The sequence below is a fragment of the Mustela erminea genome, chromosome 1 (genome assembly GCF_009829155.1).
Source record: "Mustela erminea isolate mMusErm1 chromosome 1, mMusErm1.Pri, whole genome shotgun sequence".
NCBI lineage: Eukaryota > Metazoa > Chordata > Mammalia > Carnivora > Mustelidae > Mustela > Mustela erminea.
The window spans coordinates 1,396,276-1,419,322 of record NC_045614.1 but is presented as its reverse complement, the minus strand read 5'-3'; the positions used below and the strand labels follow the sequence as shown (position 1 = coordinate 1,419,322).

The window sequence follows — 23,047 nt, the reverse complement described above, 5'->3', positions numbered from 1 at the left end:
GGCCGGCGCGCACTCACCACCTTCTCGGCGCGGCTGGGCAGCACCACGCTGGCCAGGGGGATGCTGACGGGCAGTTTGCTGGGCTGCACGGTGCTGAGCGGGATGCTGACGGGCAGGCTGGTGATGGCCTCCCCGCTGCTGGCGTAGGCGCGCTCCTTCACACCCTGCACACACACCACCAGCCCGGCCTCGCTCCTGCTGGCCAGTAGTGCCAGGCCACCAGCGCCACCCGAAGACCACAGGGACATCCCCACCCCCCACCCCAGCACAGGAGGAAAGCCCTTGTCCCGAGACACGGTTCCTCCTCCTAAAGTCCCAGGGACCCGCCTCCTTCCTTCCCCACAGACTCTCCCTCCCGCCTCTACGGACAACAGCCCCCCACGGGGGCTCGGCTGTGGCACCGTGTCCCAGACTCATCCCAAGCCCTCCGCCTGGCCCTCGCCTAGAGGGCCTCTCCTAGCAGCCAAACTCAACACCCACCACGCACCCTCCACGACGCGGGTCCTGCTCTCACCTTCTCGCTGCCCCTCTCCCCTGTCATCTGTAAGGCCGCGGGGGACGGCGGTCGTGGGTCCTGAGGGCTCAGCTTGATACCGTTGGCGATGCCAGGGCTCTGGTATGGAAGGCCGTTCTCCTTGGCGTGCTCAGCTCTGGAACGAGACACAGCCCTGGTTCCTCCTCTGGGGGTGCCCGCAGCCTCAGGTCTGCATCTAGAGCCAGTGGCCAGGCTCAACGCACACCCCGGGGGCTCTCCCAGACCACCGAGTGCCGGCTCACCAGACCGGACTCACCGTGGGTGCAGCTCGCCGGCCGCAGGCTTGCCGCCGGCTGCATGATCCTGGCTCAGGTGCCGCCTGAGTACCAGCTTGGCCGGGGAGAGCCGGGTATAGTCGGGCAAGGCCAGGCCCGCCATCTTCTCGAGCCGCGGCCGGCCACCGTGGCTGGGAGTACAGGGCACGACATCCTGGTCCAGCGGGGAGGCCAGGTACTGGGGCGTGTTCTGCTTGGACGAGGGCCGGCTCAGCGCACCACACACCTCGTAGCCGGCCACGTGGCCGTTCATGGAGAGCTCCGGGCTGGCGCTGCTCAAGTGGGGCAGTGAGAACTTGGGGCCGTCCAGGTCGAGGTGCAGACGGCCAGGCTCAGCCTCCAGCTCCCGGCCCAGGGAGCCCTTCCCACGCAGGTGTGCGGACAGGCCGTCGTCGGGCGGCACGCACGACTTCAGCTGCAGGAGCTCCTGCCGCCGCTGGCTCTTCTCCAGCTCCACGATGCTGATCTGCCGGGCGGGGAGAGGCTCAGGCCTGCTGCTCGGCCCAGGGCCTGAGGCCCGGCCGGACGCGCCACACCCGTCCACCCAGCCAATGCAGACGGACGCAGCCCCGGAGCGCCTGCGAGGACACAGACCGGCTTTGGGGGTGATGCGGAGGCCAACTGCCCAGCACGGGGCAGGAAGCTCCGGGGCCACCGGACAGAACACCTGGTGTCCAGGGAGATTCACGGACGTGCGCTTGGGGGACGAGAACGTGACCCTGTCTGTGCTGAAGGACCCTACGTGTAAACCGGCCATGAGAAACTGTGGCTCTGGGCTTCCCTCCCCCAGCGTGGGGCACCGGGGATTTTCTCTCTGGTTTCTCTGCTTTGTGGTTTGCCCTCACGAACATGCCATCACTCCACAGAGGGATCAGCAGCCTAATGGCCGCTCACATACGAGAGCACAGCAGAGAGGCCTGTCTGGGCCAATGGGGTCGGCAAACCTCCTCTGTGCCAGGCTCCCCTGAGTCACGGCCCTTCAGAGGGTGGGTGGCCCGGACCCCGGGACCTCACACCACTCACAGACCCACTTTGGGGAGCAGGTCTTTAAGAAACATCCTTAACCGGAGTCTTCTGTGCCGAATTATTCATTGCGACGTCGTTTTGTAACAAAACAACACTTGAAAGACCCCGAGGGCTGGTGACCAGGAGTGCCTCCCGTGAACGGTGAAGCCACGCTGGGGAGACGCCAGCCCAAGCGGGGGCCACAGCCTTGCAAAAACGGAGCTTGCAGGTGCCGCCGACGCCCAAGCCGCTCACCATGCTATGGTCCTGTGGTCATCGGAAGGCTACACACCCAGCCAGCCAACTCTGGGAAACCGGGACCGGAGACAGACCGCCCATTTCTCCTTCCCTCCTGCCCTGCTTCCCGCCGGACCCTGATACACATGCCACCCTTCTCGGCAGAGGGGCCAGCTCCCGGGATCTCCTGCGCAAACACCGGCCTCCTCATGGCGGCTTCACGGGTGACTCACTAAGGGGCACTGGCGAGATGCTGGGTTTCCGAGGAGCCTGAGACGCCTTGGAGCAAGCAGGGCCCCTCGGCTGCCAAGCCCTCTGCTCCCCTTCGAGGGCCAAAAACGGGACGTCCAGGCTGCTTCCCAATACCACGATAGATGGCCTGACCCGGGAGCAGGACAGTCTGGCGGAGGCGGCCGGCAGCACCGGCCCGGGAGTGCAGGGCCCTCAGCGGCGCTTGCCCCCACCTGCAGCTCCAGACAGTGCCTCTGCTTCTCGGAGATCTGGGTCCTCAGGGCCTGCTTCTCCTTCAGCAGGTTCTCCAGGGACAGCGTGGACCAGTCCAGCTTCAGCTCCTCACACCGAGCCTTGAGCTGTGGGGATGAGGAGGTCACGGTTGTGAGTCCCGGCCGGGCAGACCCTTGCTGCAGAGCACGCGCCGCTGTTGCGGGGGCACCTGTCCGCCCGGCAGAGGGCAGAGCCTGGGCTCTGAAAGGAGACCCAGCCGATGTCTGGGCAGGTGTCTCTGAACACCTGTGTATCCGGCAAGGGAACCTGCTAAAAGAAGGCCAGGCTGGGAGGCAGCCCAGAGTAGAAACTGGGCATCCCCGGTCAGCACGCCCAGGGGGAGCAAGGCACGGGTGCCCACAGGATGGGACAGGAAGGCTCCGTCACAAGTGACGCTCTCGCACGCCCAGCAAGCGTGCCCTCGTCTCCAGGGCAGTGAGGTCCCAGGAGATGTGCCCCCGGCCCTAGGGCTCGTCAAAGAGAGCAGCATGGGGCTGCAGGAGTGCCAGGAGGATATTAAAGTCTGAGCACCTGGAGAGCTTCATCGAGTGAAAGTGTATGAGCCTTCGGAAGGGCCGTGGGCCCTGCGGGCTCTAGGGGGCTCCGAGAGCCCAGGAAAGGAGGGCACTGGGGATGCGGGCGGGCTGGCAGCGGGAGTCCTGAAGCGGCCCGTGCGGACTAGGGGGTTATGGCAAACTGGTCCTTGAGAAGGATGCCTGGACCCTGTCCGTCCCGGCGCCCCGCCCCCACCGCCCCCGCGCCCCCACGCCGCGCCCCCACCAGCCGCAGGCTCTGCGTCCTCAGCTCCCCGTTGTCCTTCTGCAGCTGCTCCGTCTGCTCCCGCAGCTGCTGGTTGTGGGCCGAGATCTCCTTCTGCGCCTGGATCAGGTCGTTGTAGGTCAGCGCCTTCACTCCCAGCTGCGGACACACGACAGCAGAGGTGGGCTCTCCCGCCGGAGTGTGCAGCGGCAGGCTGAGGGCAGGGGACGGGGCTGGGGGCCGTCTGGGGGGCAGGAAGGGGCGGGCTGGGCTGGCGGCCGATGGCGGTCGCAGAGAGGCCCTATGGTGGCCCAGAGAAGGGACAAGGACGACCCCAGGGCATGACCCCACACCAGCAGTGCTGCGACTACGTACACCCCACACGCCGGGAAGGAAGCCCCTGCACCCGCATCCCGCCCCAGGGGGCCCAGCGGCGGGCACAGTCCCAGCAGCCCACCTCGTCCAGCTTCTGCTGGAAGAGCCTCTTGATCTCCTCCTTCTGGGCCTGGCAGTGGCCAAATAGCTGCTGCGCGGCGCCCAGCAACCGGGCGTTCTTCTCCTGTGGAACGCAGCAAGGTGACGGCAAGGCCCTGTCCCCGCCACGTCCCCTCCCACAACGGGCCAGACGTGCCCCAGCCCAGAAGGCTGATGACCCTCAGCACAGACCCCCACGGCCTCTCTGGAGCCAGCAGGGACAGCGCACGGGCCCTTGAAGGGACCGCCGCTTCTCCTAGGGCCAAGGCGCCTTCTGGGGCCAGCAGGTGAGGGGCACAGGGCAGGGCTCACCTTCTCCTGGTCCAGCAGCTGCTGCAGGCTGGCCTTATACTGGGCGGTCTTGGTGTAGGCCAAGAACTGCAAGTACTGAATCTTGAAGGACTCTACAAGGGTCAAGTATGCAGCTTAGCACACACACGAGCCCCCGGGTCCGGCAGGAGGAGGAGGGCCGCCCTTCAGAGAGCCATCGCGGCGGCTGCCACCCCCAGTGTCTCACCGCCCACCATCACGCCGGTGCCTTCGGTCCCCACCTGGGCGCCCCTCACAGCTCCTGCCTGTGCCGCCCCATGTCTTTTGCCCTCCGACACAATGTGGGTGCCCGTTTGCTTAGGGAAACGCAGGTTACTGATGTTGAACTGAGAAAACCGGCAGCTCCCAAAAGGTGAAAAAGGGTTTCTTTCACCCGCTTTTCAGAGATAAGCAGCTGCTTGATCTCTCCCAGCAGCGGAGTCTGCGCCTCGGCTCAGCGACACTGGGCACCAAGCTCCCCCGACACAGCCCTCCCCACCCAACGCGGCCGACACGGGGTGGGGCTGGGTGGTTCTCTGGGGGCGTCCCACGTGCTAGGGAGATCACACCAGCCCTGAGCCCGTGTGACTCTGGTCTGGGGCTGGCAGCCCTCCCCCGACCCCCGCAGGCCCGAGGGGTCCGTGGCAGCTCACCTAGCAGCTTCTGCAGTGCGGGCGGGGTGGGAGCCAGCAGCAGCTGGTCGGGGGGGTGCCGCTGCACGCTGGGAGGTAGCTGGTAAAACGGGCTATGAGGTGACTTGTACGCGTCTGTAGTACACAGAGAGGCCACGTGTCAGCGGCAGGCCGGTGAGCCTGGGGACTTCCACAGGTCTGCTCCCGGGAACCGGCCAGCTTGCCCACACCGAGACTGAACGGGGGACCAGACACCGCGTCGCAGCGCTTTGAGAAGTGGAACCAAAGCCCCACGGGATCCAAGAGGTCCCTGTGAGCCATGTCCCCTGTGTGCGGTCTGTCATCAGAGCCCAGGACGGGAGGCCAGAAGAGCCCAGAGCCCGGGGCTAGGATGATGGGGAGGCCCCACTGGGGTGCGTCTCAGGGAGCCCACCCCAGGGCACATGGCCGTGAGGATGGCGTGACCCTAGCAGGGTCTGGAAAGCAGGTAGCAGCCACACGGCACACGACGCCGTCATGGAGGCCTCTGCCCCTCTCACCGCCTCAGCGGACAGGAGGGGGACCCCACTCGCCGCACCAAGGCAGAGAGACAAGGGGGCGCTGGGACTGGCCGACAGCATGCCCCAGGGGTCGGCCCACAGCCGGCTCACCCTGCGGCGAGGGCGCTGCCGTCTGCGGCGCGGCCTGGGCGTGCAGGAGGTCCAGTGCGGTTTGGCTCTTCTTGGGCTTACGCTCGGGGTTCGCAGTGCTCATCTTCTTGGGGCGCCCGCGCTTCCGGCCGGCCATCTTCCGCCCCTTCTTGTTCAGCTTCTTTTTCCGGGCTTTGGAGGGGGACGGCTTTTTGATGGTGGTTGCCCCAGCTTTTTCTTCCTCGGCCCCCGAATCCTGGCAGATGGGGGCAGGGCCGTCAGGAGAGCACTGGCGGGCCCATTGGGCCACGTGAGCCCTCCCTCCGCGGGGCACAGGGCGCACACTCACCGTTGGGGCGTCTGCAGACGCGGCAGCCTTGCTCTCAGGCCCCTTGGTGGGAGTGGTCGTGGCGCTCTTGCTTTCCCGCTGTTGCCGCCGCCGAGCTGCCTCTTGCTCCTCCTGGAAGGCAAGTGTGGCTGCGTCTGCAGCGGGGCCAGCTCGAGGTGGCCGCCAGCCTGAGCTCTGCCCGCCTCCGCACACGCAAGGACAGAGGAGCCTGACGGCATGCGCGGGCACGCGCCCCCCAGGGCTCCATCAGAAAGCAGGTGGCCTTCCAACTGTGGCCCCCTCTGAGGCCGGGGGCTCTCCTGTTTGGATACTTATCCCTGAGTCCCCAAATAGAAAAACTCTTGCGCAGACAGCACCGACTCTGGAGGCAGATGAAGAGCGGCCACAAGGGCATGGGAGGGACATGGGCACAAGGATCCCGGCTCCCCTCGGACAGCAGCTCGGAATGGTCCGGCCCCTCTGTGGCTCGGGCCTCAGATCAGGACAGCTTGAGGGCTGCTGTCCGCCCTGCACTTGGGCACAGCCCACCATGCCGCCAAACCCCATTTCAGAGACTCATTCGACCCATTCCCCAGAAAGGTGTGCAAGAGCTGTGGGCCACGGGGCTGCTGAAGACGAGGCAGTTGTGTGCGCGGCCCCTGGTCCCGGCACCGAGACCCGCCCCCGCCCTGACGGCCGCTCCCAGCCAGCACACCCCCACCAGCAGCGCACACACAACAGGAAGGGGAACAGAAAACATACACTTACCCTGAGTTTTGGATTTTTCAGACTAGAAAAATAGTTTTCAAGCTGAAAACACAAGGCAAAGTCTCATGAGAAGCCAGTCCCAAGCCCCGGGGTGAGCGCGACAGCCTGGGCAGACCCCGCACCTGGCAGAGCGCGGCGGGGCACCTCCCGGGTGGGCGGCTAGTAGGGCACCCGCTGGACTCAGGGCTCCCCCCGTGTGGGCCGTGCAGGCCCCGCACCGCCGTCCCACAGGGGCAGCCACACGGCAGGCCTGGCAGGGCACCGGGGGCCTCGGACTCCAAGGCAGAGCCGCTGTTCCATGAGTCCCCGTGGACAAGGTCTGGCCCCCACGAGGGCTGAGGACAAAGGTGAGACAGACCAGGGTCTCCAGCCTCCCGACCCACTTCCACCCGTACTGAGGGCCCGCCGGCCAGGCCCCCGACCCCAGCCCCGCGGGGCACTCACTATGGTGCGGTCGATGGTGTGCAGATAGTAGGAGACCGGCTTCCCCGTCCAGGACACTGAGCCCTTCAGGGGCGAGAGCTCTACGACCCGCATGATGGTGCCGATGTCTGCGCACAAAGGGCAAGGGTTAGGGCCCCTCCTGCGCCTGGGGTGAGCGGGTGGGCCCTCGGTGCATCTCCCTCTGGTCCGGAGTGACCCCGGTGAGGCAGGAAGGGGCAGAGCCTGTCCCAAGCGCCCATAGGGGGCAGCTGGCTGCCAGCACGCGGCTGAGCGAGGGAGGCTGCAGGGCCACGCCAGGGGCTTGTCCGAGGAAAAGAGCGCCAAGCGTGGGCGGTGCCGTCGGAGGGCACTTGCAGATGACTCCGAACAATGTGGAGCCAGGAGCTCCCACCAGCCCCCCAGGAGGCCCAAGACCCCGAGGCCCGTGCAGCCCGACCCAGGAGCTTTCTGCTACCAGTCCCTCCTGAGCAGGGACAGGGCAGCCACTGCCTGCTCAGGCCAGTCACAACAGGAACTCAAAGGGCTTTGCACACCTGTCCCTCTGAGTTCCACACAGAGCCACTCTCCCCGCCAGGGACACAGGGCCGTGTCGGGGAATGCCTGCGGCCATCAGGACCGGGGGGCTCGTGGCACCAAGGGGGTGTGGCCGGGGCAGCTGCTGACCCCCCGTCCCCCCAGGACTGGACGCCCACACCGAACGACTGGCCCGATGTGAGGATCACCAGGTACGGACCCCACACCAACACAGATGCTTAAAGTCACGTATATTGACTCAGCAACGCGAGCTTCTTACCGCTCAAGTTCCTGCTGTTTATTCTAAAGTTCAGAGGTGCGAAGGGCTTCGAGGACACGATTCTGCCACCTGCAACACAAGACTAGTCACCACGGCTCGTGGGGTGGCCGCGGGGCGCAGGGCGGCAGAGCAGGGCGCAGCCGCAGCAGGGGCAGGGGCAGCAGCACCACGAGTCCGTCCGCGCTCTGCAAGTCGAAGCAAAGGCAGGGAGGGGCGCCTTCCCCGTGGAAGTCTGTCCCACGAGCGGATCGTGTGGACGACGGTGCTCTGGGCACAGCTCCCGGCCGGGGCTCAGGCTGGCCACGGGCGGACACCAGCTGCGAGGACACGCGCCCCTCCGCGGGCTCCGTACCTGCGCGGACGAGTTCAGTCACAGCCGAGGCTGAGTGGCCAAGACAAACCCTGAACTCCCACCACCGGGCCGCCTGGCGAGGGGGCAGGCAGCCCGCAGTGGCTCCGCGTGCTGAGTTCGAGGAAGAGAGAGACACGCAGAGGAACCCACAGGCACACGCACGCTCTCAGAAGCTTCTGGGTGTGAGGGAGAAAGAGCCAAATGGAAAAGTCAAAGCAAACACTATGTCACACTGAAGTTGGAAGAGTGCGTCCGAGCTCATTTCCACGCGGGCACATGGTTGCCCGCCGCAGCACGTCCCGCACCAGGCGCACCGGCAACCCAGCACACGTCCTGAGAACCAAGCCCGGCGGGAGCAGGCCACGACAAACCCAGCACTGGGCCAGGCGCCAGGTCGGAGCAGCCAGGGTCAGAGACCACAGGGTCCTATCAAAGGTCTCAGCAGACACAGGCTGAACAGCCCCGCGGGGTGCCTGGAACCCGGAGGGCCTCTGAAGAGCGCGGTGCCGAGTGAACTGCATCCCAGGCCCCCTGGGGGCTCCCGTGAGGAACACAGCGGCAAGGGAGCTGGGAGGGGCCCAAGGGCGTGTCGCTCCAGGATCATGGGTCAGGTGCCTGGGGACCGCAGGGCTCCGTGGGCTGTCTGGGCCCCATCAGGTCCCCCAAGCTCACCCATAGGACACCACAAGGAAGGAACAAGAGCCGCGACACCCCATGAGACAACGAGCCCGGACGTCCGGCGGGGGCCGTCAACCAACGCGGAGGAGCCGTGCTCCCACAAAAGCCCACCTGGCCCCTTGCCCAGGAGGAAACTGCCAGAAGGGAGGCTCCTGGGCAGACAGCAGGACAGTGACAGGTGGAGGGGCCTCCGCTCTCTCCTGGGGGAGGCGCACGGCCCCTAAAAAATGATGGAGAGCACCCAGGCCTCGTGCACACAGTCCCCGCACACAGGCCATGCAGCTGGCAGGGCTGAGGGCAGCTGGCGGCGGCCTGCGCAGGTGCGGGGTGGCCCTCCACTTCCTCGAAACGTCTGGTAACGGGACGTGTGGGGACCCATCCCATCCCTCTCCCGTAGGAACGGGAATGTGGAGGGCGCCTGGCCCTCCGCAGAGCTAGAGCCCGAAGCAGCTGGGAGGGGCAGGGAAGGCGGCATGCGCAGGCGCTCCCGAGTTGGGAGCGCCCAGGTCACATTCAGGCCACCTCGGAATCTGGAAAACCAGCAGCGGCTTTAGCAGCTGTGTTACAAGCTACAGGGATCAGCCGAGGATGAGGCATGTCCTGAGGCTTCCCGTCCAGACCCGGGAAGGGTACTGCTGACCACAGGGCCCAGGCGGGTGACACCCACACTGAGGCCACAGCCCGCAGCCCACTCCTCCGACAGGGCAGCCACACTGGGGGCCGAGGAGGCCAGTCGTGTTCATGCCAGGAGGGCCTTGAGAAGGATGGGCACCTGAGGCCAGAGCTCTAATGAGGACAGTAGCACCCCCTGCTACGACCCAGGGCCTGGCCGCCCTAAACCCGGGCACGTGTGAGGAGGGGAGCCCGTGGGCTCTGGGCCGTTGGCTGGAGAACTCGGCCCAAAAGCAGTGGGCTCCTCTTGATCCTCAAACACAGTGGGCCACGACCAAGGACTTCAGATTCAGTGTGTCCCCAAGCTCAGCTAGACAGAGGCCCCACACTGTTCCAAGACTGTCTCCGCATGGGGAGAAAATGAAAACACAGCCAGAACCTTGACTCTCAGCTCAGTGAGGACACATGCCAGAGGCACAGCTGACAAGCGGGTGACAAGGCCCTCATCCACGGGAGAGCGGCAGGAGGCCCCACTGCGGCCCAGCCCGTGTGCCCCAGACAGCGCCCAGGGCGGCCCACACCCAGAGGAAGCTGCTGCTGTTTCTCCTTCCTCCAGGGGCCCGCCGGGCTCGCTCTGCTGTGCTCAGACACAGAGCACGTGAACAGTCCCCTGCACCGACCAGGCCTCAATCGGTGCTCACGTGACGCTGTCTCCCTCCCACCTCCTCAGAAGCTTCTAGACTGGATGGTCTTCTCTGCCTGACATTCCAAGTACACAGAGGCTCCCGGCACAGCACAGGGAAAGGTGACACCTGACCTGCGCTGCCTAAGACAGAGCCGGAGGGAGCTCCTCCCGTGGCCAGCGTCGGCAGGGCAGCTGCGGGCGCAGGGCCCACGTACCCCTGGCGCAGAGGGCTTGTCGGTCCACCCCCCTCAGGTGCACCTCGGGCCGTGGGAGGAGCCAGGGAGCAGAGGGCTCCCCTGGAAGGAGTCCAGCCGGGAGGCTGCCCCCAAGCACAACGGCCTCCGGTCTCTGCTTGCCAAGATTCAGAAAAGTTTCCCCTAGAAGGTTCGGGCCAGATAGAGTAGAGGGCCTCACCCCACTCGTGCACCCACACAATTCCAAATCTGGAAGCCTCCACGAGCACAAAGAAAACGCAACCCTGCGGCGCCTGGGGGGCTCAGTGGTTGGGCGTCTGCCTTCGGCTCAGGCCATGATCTCGGGGTCTTGGGATCAAGCCCCGCATTGGGCTCCCTGCTCGGCGGGAAGCCTGCTTCTCCCTCTCTCTCTGCCCTGCTTGTGTGCTCTCCCTCGCTACCTCTCTCTGTCAAATAAATAAAAAGTCCTGAAATTCTTTAAAAAAAGAAAACGCAACCCCACCTACACGCCAACCAACTCAGCAAGAGCTCAGGCTGTCGAGTCCGAGACACGCACGGCAAGAGGCCCCCCCCCCTCCCCACCGGGGACGGGAAGGCGGACGAGGGCAACCGGGGCCCAAACACAGGGAAAACCCAGAGAGCTGAAGAGGCCTGTCGGGACGAGCCCCGTGGCCTCACTGTCCCCGGGTTGGGGTCACAGGTCGAGCCCGAACTTCAGACCCTCAGTGAGTAACCCTGTAGCATGAGCTCGCACCGAGAAGTCACTTGTTGCCTCCGGGACATGTGAGCGCGGCCGCACAGTGTGCAGCCGCTGGCAAGCCGGGCCCCCACCCCAAGGCCCCCGGGCCCGCGGGCCCCATCCACCCGGGGGGAGGCCCGGTCGGCCCCACCATGTCTGCCGGGGCCAGAGGCACCGGCTGCGGAGCCCGCAAGTGAGGGCGGTCAGCACGGACCCGGCCGCGCCCGCGGTCACAGCCAGCTCCACAGACGGACCGAGCGGGCCTTGGGCGCCACGAGCACACAGGGACCGCGACAGGGCAGGGTTGTGGGGAGAGTGCGTTACCTTCCTTCATGTTGGCAAACCGCTCCTTCAGCTGGTGATCCACCTCAGGACCAAAGGCAAAGTTATTCACAAATATAACACTGCAAAACAATGTTCCAGTTGAGTGAGGCCGAGGCTCCGGCGCGCCGCCTACCGCCTCCACCGCCGGCTCCCCCAGCCCAGGACGGGACCCGCGGCCCGCAGGGCGCAGAGGATGAGCAGGCTGGCCGGTGGGGGGCGGTCCCTGCCCGCCCCCGGGACGCCCCCGGGGTGGGAATGCGGACTGCACACGTGTCACCTGGGGACGGAGACGTGAGGACACCCGGGCAGGCGGGCACACAGACAGCATCCGGAGGCATTTGGAAGGAGGCGCCCGAGGACCGGTGGGACCAGAGCCAGAGTCCTCCTCCGCCTGCCCGCGTGCTCTGGCACCGGACCACCAGGCCCTGGTCCGAATACGCCAGCCGGGGTGGCCGGGGACGCTGCCGCCTCACACTGTGTGTGCAGAGACGCACCCCTGCCCGCCGCCTGGGCCCAGCTCGTGCCCGCTCCAGGCCCTCTCTGAATGGCCGCGAGCCGCCGAGCGCCGGCTCACGTCCAGCCCCGCAGGTGAAGCAGCTCCCGACGCAGCCGGGCCGGGCGGCTCTCCTCCCCCACGGAAGTGCCTCCAGACAGAATCTGAGCCGGGGCAGACGGACGTTTAGTTCCGCTCTTGGAAGGGACAGAAGACACGCCGGGCTGATCCCAGCCGTGCCCTCGCGGCTTGTTTTGAGTCTCGACAGGTTAAAATCGAGATGCCTGAAGCAGAGCAACCAGGTACCAGAACAGTCGCGGAAGACCCGAGAACAGACACCGGTGCCAGCGGGCAGAGCGGCAGGGAAGAAGCCGCACAGACGCGGAGCGAGCCCCGTGCGCTCTCCCCGAGCTCCGCGCAGGAAAGACGAGGGCGAGAGCCGTCAGGCTGGGCCCAGGCGTCCTGGGGAGCCCAGGGACAGAGCCCTGACAAGACAGCCGGGGAGAACAAGCTCTCACGGGGCGCGCGCCTGCTCTGTCCTAGTCCCTAACTGGGGATGGGGCCTTGGCAGGACGTGAGCCAGCCAAGACCCTGGCGACCGCTCTGAGGGAAGAAGGGTGCCCCGAAGGCAGTCACTCCCTCCCATGCCCTGCACGAGAAGGCAGAAGCAGGGACGTGTGTCCCCAACAAGAGAGGGGCTGGGAGGGGGAGGGGTACCCCTGCCGGGACATAGAGCACCTGGGGGACATCAAGAGGCCACTCGCCCACCACCGAGGCCTTTCCCAGTCTGCCTGCAGTACGAGGGGCCGACAAGGCCCGGGGGACAGCGCCCTCCCCGTGACCACAACAGGGGACACCTCAGCCCAGACGCCGCCGGCCTGCGCCCAGCACTAGAGAGCCCCCAGGCCCCAAAGGACGGGGATGCCCATGAAGTCAGCATGAGTCTCTCAGGAAGAGGGGGAAGACCCGGCCAGGAGGGGAGAGCAGAGCAGACCCCTCGGATGAGAACTTCTTATGGGGCAGCCACAAAGGGAGGCCTCCTGGAAAGAGCAGCACCCAGCTTCTACCAGCCCCCAGGACTCAGACGGTGGGGACTCTGGGGCAACAGGCAGTATGTGCCTGAAGGAAAGACACGGAGAGGCCAGACGGCAGGGTCTCCCAACACAGTGGGCCACCATCAACAAGGCTGCCTCGTCCCCAGGAAGACAGCTCTGGGTGCGCAATGCCCCTCGGGTCCCGGGCTCCCAGCAGGCTCCAGCTGACTTCCGCGCCCCAGCCCGAGGCCCGGGGCAGGGCTGGGGGAGCGTACGGGCAAAACCACAGCAGCCCAGCTGTAGGGGACAGGACGCCGTTCCGCAGCGGGTGCAGAGAAGCCCGGCCTCGCGCCCAGCTCGGGGAGGTGTGGACACAGCAAGAGTCCGCGCGCTGAGCACAGGGCCGAGACGGTAGGGAAGGGCCCTTCCTGACGGGCAGCCCGGGGACTGGCACGTGCAGGCCTTGAGCCACACCTGGCCCTGCCCTGGGGCCCTGGGTCCAGCCCCCGGACCACCTGCTCGGCTGCAGGCAGGGGCAGGGAGAGAAGGAGCCCGGCAGCCACGCACCCTCCCCGGGGGCGCTCGCCCGGGGGGCCCTACCTTGTGTTGGCGATCCGCTCCCTCCACTCCTCTGAGAGGAAGTCGCCTCTCTCCAGCTGAAAGGGAGAGAACGGGCAGAGGCTGACCCGGGGGCTCGGTCCACCCAGGGCCTCAGCCGGCTTCGCGTCCCGCCCGCCCGCGCAGAGAGCAGGAGCAGGAGCGCAGTCACTGATGAGGGGAGGATCCGGGACCAGGCCGGCGGCGGCTCAGGGAGGCTCCAGCCCCAGCAGAGGACGCACCATGGAGCCACACAGAGCCAGCTGGGGACGCAGCCACATGGGGTTCCCAGCCTGCCGGCAGTTCTGGACAGGAGTGGGCTGGCCGGCCGGGGCTACCACAGGGAACAGTGGTCGTGCCCTCAGGAGGCACCTACGCACCGAGCGACACCAGGGCAGAGCTCTCTGCGTGGCGTGGCCCAGCACACTAACACGGGGCCTCCAAGAGCCTGCGGACCGAGGTGCCCCACGCTGGGGTATTCAGCAAACCTACACGCCTGATGTTATCATTCTTCAAAACACGACCGCACTGCACCTCTGCGTACACCCAGAAGCGAGACCGTGTGTCCCTGCAAAGCCTGCACCTGCCCGGTCTCGGCGGCCAGATTCCGAAGAGCAGACGACAGAGACACCCATCAGCGCGTCCCCCACGCGCAGGAGCGACCCCGGGCCACAGACAGGAGCTAGAAGCCCACGCGCAGCCCCAGAGACGGACCCCAAGCCCATAACGCGCGGGGAGGGAACCAGACACAGAAGGCCACATGGGGTGTGAGTCCACACGTGTGACACGTCCAGAACAGGCTTCTCCATGGACAGGAACGGGGGATCGTGGGGGCCGGGGGCCAGGGGAGGGTGGGGCCAGTGACTGGCCTCACCTGCACCCTGATGCGTGCCGCAAGGTGACCCGGAACCCCCACTTCCCTCACGAAGACAGCAGGAGTCCAGCAGGGCACTGGGCCTGCTGTCGCTCAGAAACGGACAGAAGACGCTGAGCAGAGACAGCCCAGTCTCCGGGGAGCGCCGCTGATCCAGGGCAGAGGGCAGTCCACCCAAGCGTGCTCGGGCATTGTGGGGGGCTGCCCACACCCCAGCTGTCCCAACTCTGAATCCTCTCCCCGCCTGTGGAACTTCCTAAATCTGCCACACTCCTGAGAACAGTCCTGCCAGGCCCCGGGAATGACTCGAGTCTGCAGCGCACGTGAGAGAGAGCTCGCACGGACAGCCAGAGCCCGCCCTCCCCACCGGCCGCTTGGGAGTCTGGCCCTCCACGGCGTCTGGAACCGGACTGCGGGCTCCGGCCAGCCTCACTGCTGGGGTCTCTGGTTCCTGAACTGTCCGTGCGGACGCGAGGCTCAGGCTGAGCATCTGCTCCCCGCCCCGAGTCAGCAGATGAGCCCGCGAGACCGACCCCGTGGAGAACCCGGCGCTGGGTGTCTGCCAGCCCCCGGAGACCAGAGCACACACGCACGGTGCTGTCTCGTTTGGGGGGAACTAAGCGTGTCCTGTGGGACACCCCGGAAGAGGGCTCTGGAAACTCCTGCCTGGTGTCCCCCCCCACCACCGTGAGCTCATTTTGCTTTCTGTCCTCTGTCCTCTGTACAAACCATGGCCCTGGGGACGACCGCCTGCTGGGCCCTAAGGTCCTCCCGGTACATCCCCGCATCTGGGCCTGGGACAGACACAGATGCCTTCAGGCACTTCTCCAGGCGGCCTCCCTCTCCTTGGCGGCTCCCTGTCCAGGCCACGCAGCTCAGGCCGGAGCAGCACTGCTGGGTTGAGGCCAGAGAACAGCCGCTGGCTCGGGCTCTGCTCGCCCGGCCCTACCGTGGCTCTGCTCTGGGCACAGGCAGGCTGTGAGCCTCAGAAGAAGGGCGCCGGCTGCAGTGGCTGTGCCGTTGGGAAGGTGTGTGTGGCCTTCCTGTGCCCCTGCCCTGGGACCCCATGAATGGCTCCAGGGTCAGGCAGACCTCCACGTGTGACGGAATGGGAAGACACAGAGAAGGTCCTGGGCACGCACTGGCGCAGAGGGTGTCGGAGCCCATGACCACCCCTGGCAGAGACCCCGGGCCGGCAGGCAGGTGCCTGGGCCCCTCAGCCCCACAGCTCGCCCCAGACATGCTCCTGGAGGCCGTGCACATCCCCGCACCAAGCATACATGCTCTCGTCGTGGGAAAAGAGCACAGCGTCTGAGCATGAAGAGACCGAGGTCTGCCCCAGCCAGAGTCGGGGGGCAATGGGCAGGCCCCGGCATTCAGCGCACCCACCCAGGAGGAGCCCCAAGTCCACAGATGCAGCATGGCTCGGCCGAACCACCAGGCCCCGTCTCCTGGCAGCACCAGCCTGCCAGTGACCCAACACAGCCCAAGACCAAAAGGGAGGTGGGCCAGCACATCTGAGATGCAGGGGGCCCCAGCGGACGTGGCCCAGTCACCCCAAGGGCCACACGTGCACCATGGTGACATCGACAAAGCTGGAGGGGTGGCAGGTGCCCAGGGGGAGGCCCCGCGCACGTCCTGGAGAGAGAGGCCCGAGTGCAGGAAGCCCCTCTGCACAGGCCGGTCTGCGGACACCCTCCCTGCCGTGGCACCTCCACGAGGCCACAGCGACCCCAGGTGACACACTCTCGATGCCTGCAACCCGCTGTGGGCCAAGCCCACTGCCAGGTGCCCACAGCGTACGGGGCTCATTGTGAACAGCCCGGCTACTGTGTTAAGGGGCCTCTGGGGGCCTGGACGTCCGCCTGGGCAGGGAGCCGGACAGAGCGTCTCCCAGGTGGAGGGGGCACCCTTCACCCCGCAGGCAGAGCCAAGGAAAGGAGGGCACGTGGTGGCAGAGAGGGCCTGGCGCCGGCACCGCGGGGCTGCGGGACAGGGAGGCGGGGCCGAGGCTGGTAGGTGGAGCCTCAGGGGACCTCTGCGGAGGTGGGAGGGGACAGAGGAGGCGGGGGGCCACACGGGGAGCCTTGGCCGCAGAAGCAGGCTGTGGGGCTTGGAGAAGCCACGGAGCTATTTTTAGACCCCTGTTGGCTGCCTCCTCTTAGGTTCTTGATCAACGGAGCAGAACTGTCTGTCCGCCAACAGGACGCCTGGTCAAAGCCACAGAACGCGGCTGGGAAGGCCTCACAGACCCGGGACACGAGTGTCCGCCAAACGTGGGCGCTCCCTGTCACCACAGGCTCCCACAGCCGCAGGGCCGGCGCTGCAGGACGCCCTCTGGAAAGAGACAACACACGGCAGGGGCTCGGCCAGCTTCCTCCACACACCCACGGCCAAGGTCGTGCCCGAGTGTCCTCTGAGCTGAATTCCTTTTGCAGCCACCCCGCAGGGGCAGCGGTGGGGCCAGCGAGCGCTCTGCCCCACGCCAGACCCAAGGAATGAGAGGGGCCCCTCCTGTCCGCCCGCGTGCCAACCACGGACCCTGCACCGAGCCAAGAGAGGGAAGGAGGCGGCAGGAGGAGAAGCAGGCGGGCAGCGGGCAGCAGGCAGCGGCCCAGCCTGGCCCCGCCCTGGCCCCCGCCCTGGCCCCCGCCCCCAGGAGCCGCCCGAGGCTGCGAGCTGGCCGCGCTGACCGCACTGGGGGCCGCTCCTCAGGATGCGGCGCCCTCACCAGGAATGAAAAGCCCTTGAAGACGCAAAATCCCACGTCTCAGGAGGTCTGCCCAGGGCTGCAGTCTGCAGAGGAGACGTGGGAAGAAGCTCCTAGAAATGGAAACCCACTGGACTTCTGCAGGCTCAGCCCAAATGGCTGACCCCGGGAGCCGCGGGTGCGGGGCAGAGAGTTCCAGAAGAAACTGCACCAGGACGCAGGGAAGCCAAGCCAGGCCCCACCACGCCTGCGCACGTCCTGGCCCCGGAAACGCAGAACAGAAGCCGAGGGTGCACCTCCGCCCCCACGGGGCCAGCACCCCGCACCCGAGGACGTCACAGGAAGGAGAGCTCCCGGCCGGGACCCCTGGGGGACGCCGACACAAGCGCTCCCCACAACGCAGGTGTGGAGCGGAAATCCCACACCGTGTGAAAACCACCCATGCCACGACCGGGCAGGACCCCCAGCCACGGAGGACCCCTGCGCTCGCCACACCGGCAGGGATGCGCCAACACACTCGGGAAAGGCATTGAACAGACGCCAACGCCATGCACGGTGAGGATCCCCAGCCCAGCAAGAACGGAGGGAAACGTGTCTGCTCGGTCCGGAACGCCCACGAAACACCTGCCAACTCACGTCCCCTCCGTGATGGGAAAGTCACCGCTTTCCAGGAAGCTCGGGAACAGGCCATGGTGTCCCTCGCTAGCGTCCCGGCCATACCAATGTCACACCAGCTTGTGCAACAGACAGGAGAAATAACACACACAGACCGGGAAGGAGACGTGACACCACCTCTGTTCGCAGGTGGCAGGACCGTCTGCGCGGGAACTCTGAACGAGTTCAGAAAAGCACACGTGGAACTGATAAGCCACTACAACACCACTCTAAGATAGGGGCGTCGTCGTATGTGAACACATGGCAGAAGCCGACTGCCTTCCTACAAGCCAGCAACTGACACGCGGATTTGAAATTAAAGCCAGTATTGTTCATACACGCACCAAGACAGACAGACAGACAGACTTCTAGGTAACGCTAACAAAACGTGTGCGAGATCTACAGGAGGCAGACTACAAAAGCCTGGCGACCGACGTCGGTGAGGGAGAGCAGGCTGCGTCGGAGGCAGGAAGACGCGACCCTATCTGGACATGAGCTGTCCCCACACGCCGGCACAGACTCTGGCCCGCCACTCCCCGCCCTGGCTTATCTGGGGACGGGAAGGCCCCCGAGTCGGCGACACGGCACGGAAGGAGAGCCAGGTCAGAAGACAGGTGGGTGGCGCCCGAGTAGACTTGCTAGAGAGCCACGGCAGCGGGACAGCACGGACGGACAGACAGAGCCACGGCAGCGGGACGGCACGGACGGACAGACAGAGCCACGGCAGCGGGACAGCACGGACGGACAGACAGAGCCACGGCAGTGGGACAGCACGGACGGACGGCGGTGTGCGAGGGCGGAGCCTGCAAGCTCCGGCTGAAACCGCGGGGCTCCACATGCAGAAGGAAAGGACCCAGGTGCCAACCTCAGCCTCATGGCCCTGCTCATAAAATAGCCACCGGAAGACACCAAGGAGCAAGCCGGAGACCTCGGGTCTGGCGACGACTCTGGAACACCACAGTGCAGGGACGACCATGGGAGGAGAAGCCATCGGGCTGGCCTGAGGAAGGGGAAACCTCCCCTCCCCCTTCTCCCCACACCCCAACCGAGCCCCAGCCCGTGGTCCCGTGACACGACCAGGACACCGGTCTCAGCACAGCAGCCAACGCAAGCGGACGGTGTGCTCTGGGCTGGGGACAGAGAGGACAAGACGTGAACACGCGCAAGAGACGCCGAGAGGGACAGTGACGGGGCCGGCCGTGGAGCCGAGCGCAGGCTCGGGGGTCTGGGCGCGCGCATTGGACCCGGGATGGGAGGAGGGAGTTAAAGGTCTGGTTGGGACACACTCTGTCCACGGTGTCCCCGCAGTGGCCACGTGGCTGCAGTGTGTCCACAGTGGAAGAGGGAGCAAGGGATGAGCCCAGGCCCACACACATGTTTTGGGGTGTGATGCAGGAGCCCTGGACAGGGGTAGACAGAGGCCGGGGCTCTGGAACCCTGGCCAGCCAAAAAACGTGGGGCTCACAAGCCTGGGGCAAGCCACGGAGGCCAAGGTGCAGGAGTGGCCCGGGGAGCTGGGGGTGTGCGGCCCGGCCCCGAGCCTTGCCAGGAGGACGGGCTCACCAGCGAGGTCACGTGCTGCCAGGAAGGCAGCAGAGAGGACGCCACGGGGCCAGCCAGTGGACCAGGGAAGAGGCCTTCTTGTCCACACCCTGCCGCCCAGACCCGCACCACGGCCGTGACACACACGTGCATGACACCACGGAGGGCTCCCTGAGACCCGCCGGGTGCCCGGGGACACGATGCCCGCGACTGCCTTCACGCAGCTGAGGGCTGCGGGAGAGGGGCCGCCTGCTGCCCGTTCTCGGAGCGCCCGGGGCAGGAGCAGTGGCAGCCCCCAAGAAGGACCGGAGAGGGCCGAGGAGGAGGGCCCTCGTGAGGCCGGGCGGCCCTCCCCCAGCACCACACGCCAGGCGAGGACAGGCAGGGCAGAGCGGCGGGTCGGGGGGAGGAGGCGCAGGAGCGGAGCTGGACCGTTAGCCGCGGGGCCCGGGCGGTGGCACTCACTGTGTATTCTGCATGCTTTTTTCCGTACCATTTCATCCACTTCCTGAACTCTCGGTCCATGGTCTGCAGGGAAGGAGGCGACAGCCCGTCAGCCGCTGCCCGCCGGCCCTCCTCCCTGCCTCCCCCAGGACAAGCTGGGACCGCCCCTCCGCCGGCCCAGAGCCCAGTCCCTCTGAGAAGCAGCCTGGGTGACTCTGGGGGCTGCAGGAGAGGACAGACCGCAGGACCTGTGGAGTCCACCACATGTGCGGGCCACACACTCTAAAGGCGTTTCTGGACACGCACCTACGCCGCAAACCCCACTGACCCCACCCCAGGTGGACACAGGCACCTAGGGGATGCCTGCTGACCCAGGGTGCATTTGGAGGAGACGGGCCCAGCCTGGGGTAGACAAGGCTGTGGCCCTTGCTGGCGGCACACGCACTGGGGCCAGATGTGCGGGCAGAGACACAGCAGCCCCTCGGAACGCCCACCTCCTGCTCTCCTTCCCGCCTTACACCCTGTGGGTCACGGCAAAGGCTGGGGAGGAAAGAGGCGAGCACACACACCCGCGCCGCACCCGCAGGCACTCACCTCCGCGTACTTGGCTGGGATGTCCGCTTTCTCCACGCCATAGTGATGCTTACAGTTGGTGGCCGCGGCGACCTGTAGCACGACCTGGCCCACTCCTTCAGAGGGAGGGAGGGACAGTCAGACATGGGCCCTGGGACGGAGGCGCTGCCCACCCAGCACCAAGGCCCAGGCCACACAGGTGCTGGCCACAGGGGTGAAGAGGCAGAGGCCAGCGGCTCTCCGAGGAGGTGTGAGCGCCCCCAAGGTCACCAGGATATGCCACTGATCCAGGCCATGAGCCGGGGCCCTGCTAGAGGACGGCCGTCTGGCCTACGCTGCCTCCTACAGACAGCATAGCCAGGCTCCCAGGAGGGGAATCCGCGCTGTGTCTCCCTCTGGAAGGTGCCCCGTCACCGCCACAGCACAATACGGCCGGCCCATCTGAAACCGCCGAGAACACCCACCACACTCGGCGTCGACAGGGCCTGATACGCAGCAGGAGCCGCAGGAGCAGCCCCCGCACACCACCAAGCCCAGCTGGGCAGCGCGTGGCGTTCAGACTTCACGTACGCCCGGAAGCCCGGCCCGCGGTCCCCCTCCTACTTGGGTCAGTCGTGCCTCTCAGCCAGCGTGCCGGGAGCCTTCTAAGCTCATGCTTTGAATGGAATATATTTGGATAATGAAAAGAAACCCGAGTGCCCAGCTGGCTTGCGTGGTGGAGCGCGTGACTCTCAGTCTCAGGGTCATGAGTTCAAGCCCCATGCTGGGCGTGGAAATTCCTTAAGTAAAAAATCTTTTTTATTTCATTTATTTATTTATTTGACAGGCAGAGATCACAAGCAGGCAGAGAGGCAGGCAGAGAGAGAGAGGGAAGCAGGCTCCCCGCTGAGCAGAGAGCCCGAAGCGGACTCGATCCCAGGACCCTGAGACCATGACCTGAGCGGAAGGCAGAGGCTCAACCCACTGAGCCCCCCAGGCGCCCCACGTAAAAACACGTCCACATACACGATCAAGGAGAAGGACAAAGGAACAGAGGGAGACAGTCTCAAGAAGACTCCCGCTCAGCATGGGAGCTGCGGTGGGGCTCGATCTCACGACCCTGAGGTCAGGACCGGAGCCGAAACCAAGAGTTGGACACTTGACTGAGTGAGCTGCCCAGGAGCCCCTGAAAGTACACATATTCTTAATACGATATGAATTGTGGGGGCGCCTGGGCACCTCAGTTGCTAAGGAGCTGCCTTCGGCTCAGGTGGGATCGAGTCCCATGTCGGGCTCCACGCTCGCAGGAAGCCTGCTTCTCCCTCTCCCTCTGCCTGCCGCTCTGCTGCTTATGCTCTCTGTCAGATAAATAAAATCCTCAAATAAATAAGTAAAACATGAATTGTATGCTTAAAAAGGTCCACACTAATGATAACGTGAAAAGAGTTGTCCTCGCCCGGGGTGCTGGCCCTCTGCAAGCGCTGAGGCCGCGCCGGTTTGAGACGGGACACTGAGTCTGCGGCACAAGGCTCTGCATCCAAACGGGGTCACAGCCAGGCGGCCGGCCGACCCAGAGGAGGGCTGTGCAGGGGGTTCCCACGCAGGCTGACAGCCACCCCCTCGCCAGCCCTGTCACCGAACACGTCCGATCTGGATTCAGCCAACCCAAGGTGTGCGTTCGTCCCGCTCTGCCCATGGCTCTTCACGTGGACGCCGGCTAGGCCACGTGGAGGACAGGCCCCCGCCCTCAGGACCATCCATGCTGGTGCCAGGGCCCCCGACGCACAAGAGCGGGGCTAGTGAGAGCTGGGGGTGTGGGAAAGGGATGAGGACACACAGCCGCACGGGCGGCCGGTCTGCGGTGCCCACTGGGGTCCCCTCTGCACAGGTCCCAAGAACAGGTCCCCCAGGGCGAGGAGGGGTGAGGGAGAGGGAGGGGCCCTTGGGGACGTGGCGACCCGGCCCCTCCTCGGTGCAGAACAGCGGCCGGCCGCAGAGGGGCTGTGGGTGGCTGGGTGCCCCCCACAAGGGGCTGCGGGTGGCCGGGTGCCCCATCCCCGGGGACCGCCCCCACTCACCGCTGCCCAGGTCCACAAACAGGTCGTCCTCCGTCATCTGGATCTCGTCGATCATCTGAGCCACCAAGTCAAAGGACGTCTCCCCGTACACCTCCGGGGAGAAGGGCTCGTAGTTGTTGAGCTTCTCGGGGTCCGTCACCGAGTGGTTGTAGACCTGCTGCAGGATGTGCCGCAGGAGCCCATTGGACGGCCGCGTGTTCAGCTTCATGGGCTGCGTGGTCCCCTTCCACTAGGACGGCACAGAAAGCCCCACGTGCGTGACATGGGGAGCCCCGCCCCGCATGACAACCCTGCGTCCCGGCCCCAGCCCCGCCGCCTCCCCAGACAGCAGAGGTCATCGGCCTCAGAGCTACACCTTCACCTGAAACTCCATCTGGGAAAGGAAATGGTCACGGAAAGAGCCAGCGCCTGGCAGGTCCACGTCAGGAGCCTCAGGGGCCAGAACTGGGCCTGCACCTATGCAGCTCCCGAGGGCCCGAGGAGAGAGTCCTCAGGCTCCCAGCCCCGGGAACCACTGAGCCTTGACCCCGCACGGTCCACTCCCTCGGGCTACCTGCGGCCCGTGACTGCGGAACCGACCGCTCCTGAGGGCCTTCCCAACCTGGGGCCAAGCCACCGCCATGCAGCCCACGAGAGGCCACACGCCCACCATGAGTGGCCCAGGTCAGCCCCGAGCCTCAGGCCCCACCTCCTGCCCAGGACAAAACTGAGGGGAGAGCTCTGGACTGAGGCAGTGGGAGGGCGCCCACATGGCTGACACAGAACTTCTCCGAACCCCGGTCCTTACAAGGAG

At 66.1% G+C, this 23,047-nt stretch overlaps 1 protein-coding gene across 7 annotated transcripts in view; it reads right to left on the bottom strand.

Annotated features, from left to right (window-relative positions):
* Positions 1-23,047, bottom strand: part of DOT1L (DOT1 like histone lysine methyltransferase) — a 60,354-nt gene that overhangs the window by 12,292 nt on the left and 25,015 nt on the right. For 5 of the 7 annotated variants that reach the window (XM_032358149.1, XM_032358140.1, XM_032358164.1 and 2 more), the window contains exons 5-22: positions 22,255-22,483; positions 20,219-20,313; positions 19,646-19,708; positions 13,404-13,459; positions 11,277-11,356; positions 7,693-7,761; positions 6,900-7,006; positions 6,456-6,497; positions 5,709-5,819; positions 5,381-5,615; positions 4,752-4,865; positions 4,102-4,193; positions 3,773-3,874; positions 3,337-3,474; positions 2,517-2,642; positions 792-1,276; positions 515-650; positions 18-164 (exon numbers count right to left, since the gene is read on the bottom strand). In XM_032358149.1, coding sequence (XP_032214040.1) covers positions 18-164; positions 515-650; positions 792-1,276; positions 2,517-2,642; positions 3,337-3,474; positions 3,773-3,874; positions 4,102-4,193; positions 4,752-4,865; positions 5,381-5,615; positions 5,709-5,819; positions 6,456-6,497; positions 6,900-7,006; positions 7,693-7,761; positions 11,277-11,356; positions 13,404-13,459; positions 19,646-19,708; positions 20,219-20,313; positions 22,255-22,483 — 2,427 coding nt within the window. Of the gene's footprint in view, positions 1-17; positions 165-514; positions 651-791; positions 1,277-2,516; positions 2,643-3,336; positions 3,475-3,772; positions 3,875-4,101; positions 4,194-4,751; positions 4,866-5,380; positions 5,616-5,708; positions 5,820-6,455; positions 6,498-6,899; positions 7,007-7,692; positions 7,762-11,276; positions 11,357-13,403; positions 13,460-19,645; positions 19,709-20,218; positions 20,314-22,254; positions 22,484-23,047 lie in introns of those variants that run through there. The other 2 variants (XM_032358186.1, XM_032358178.1) reach the window with 2 other exon arrangements.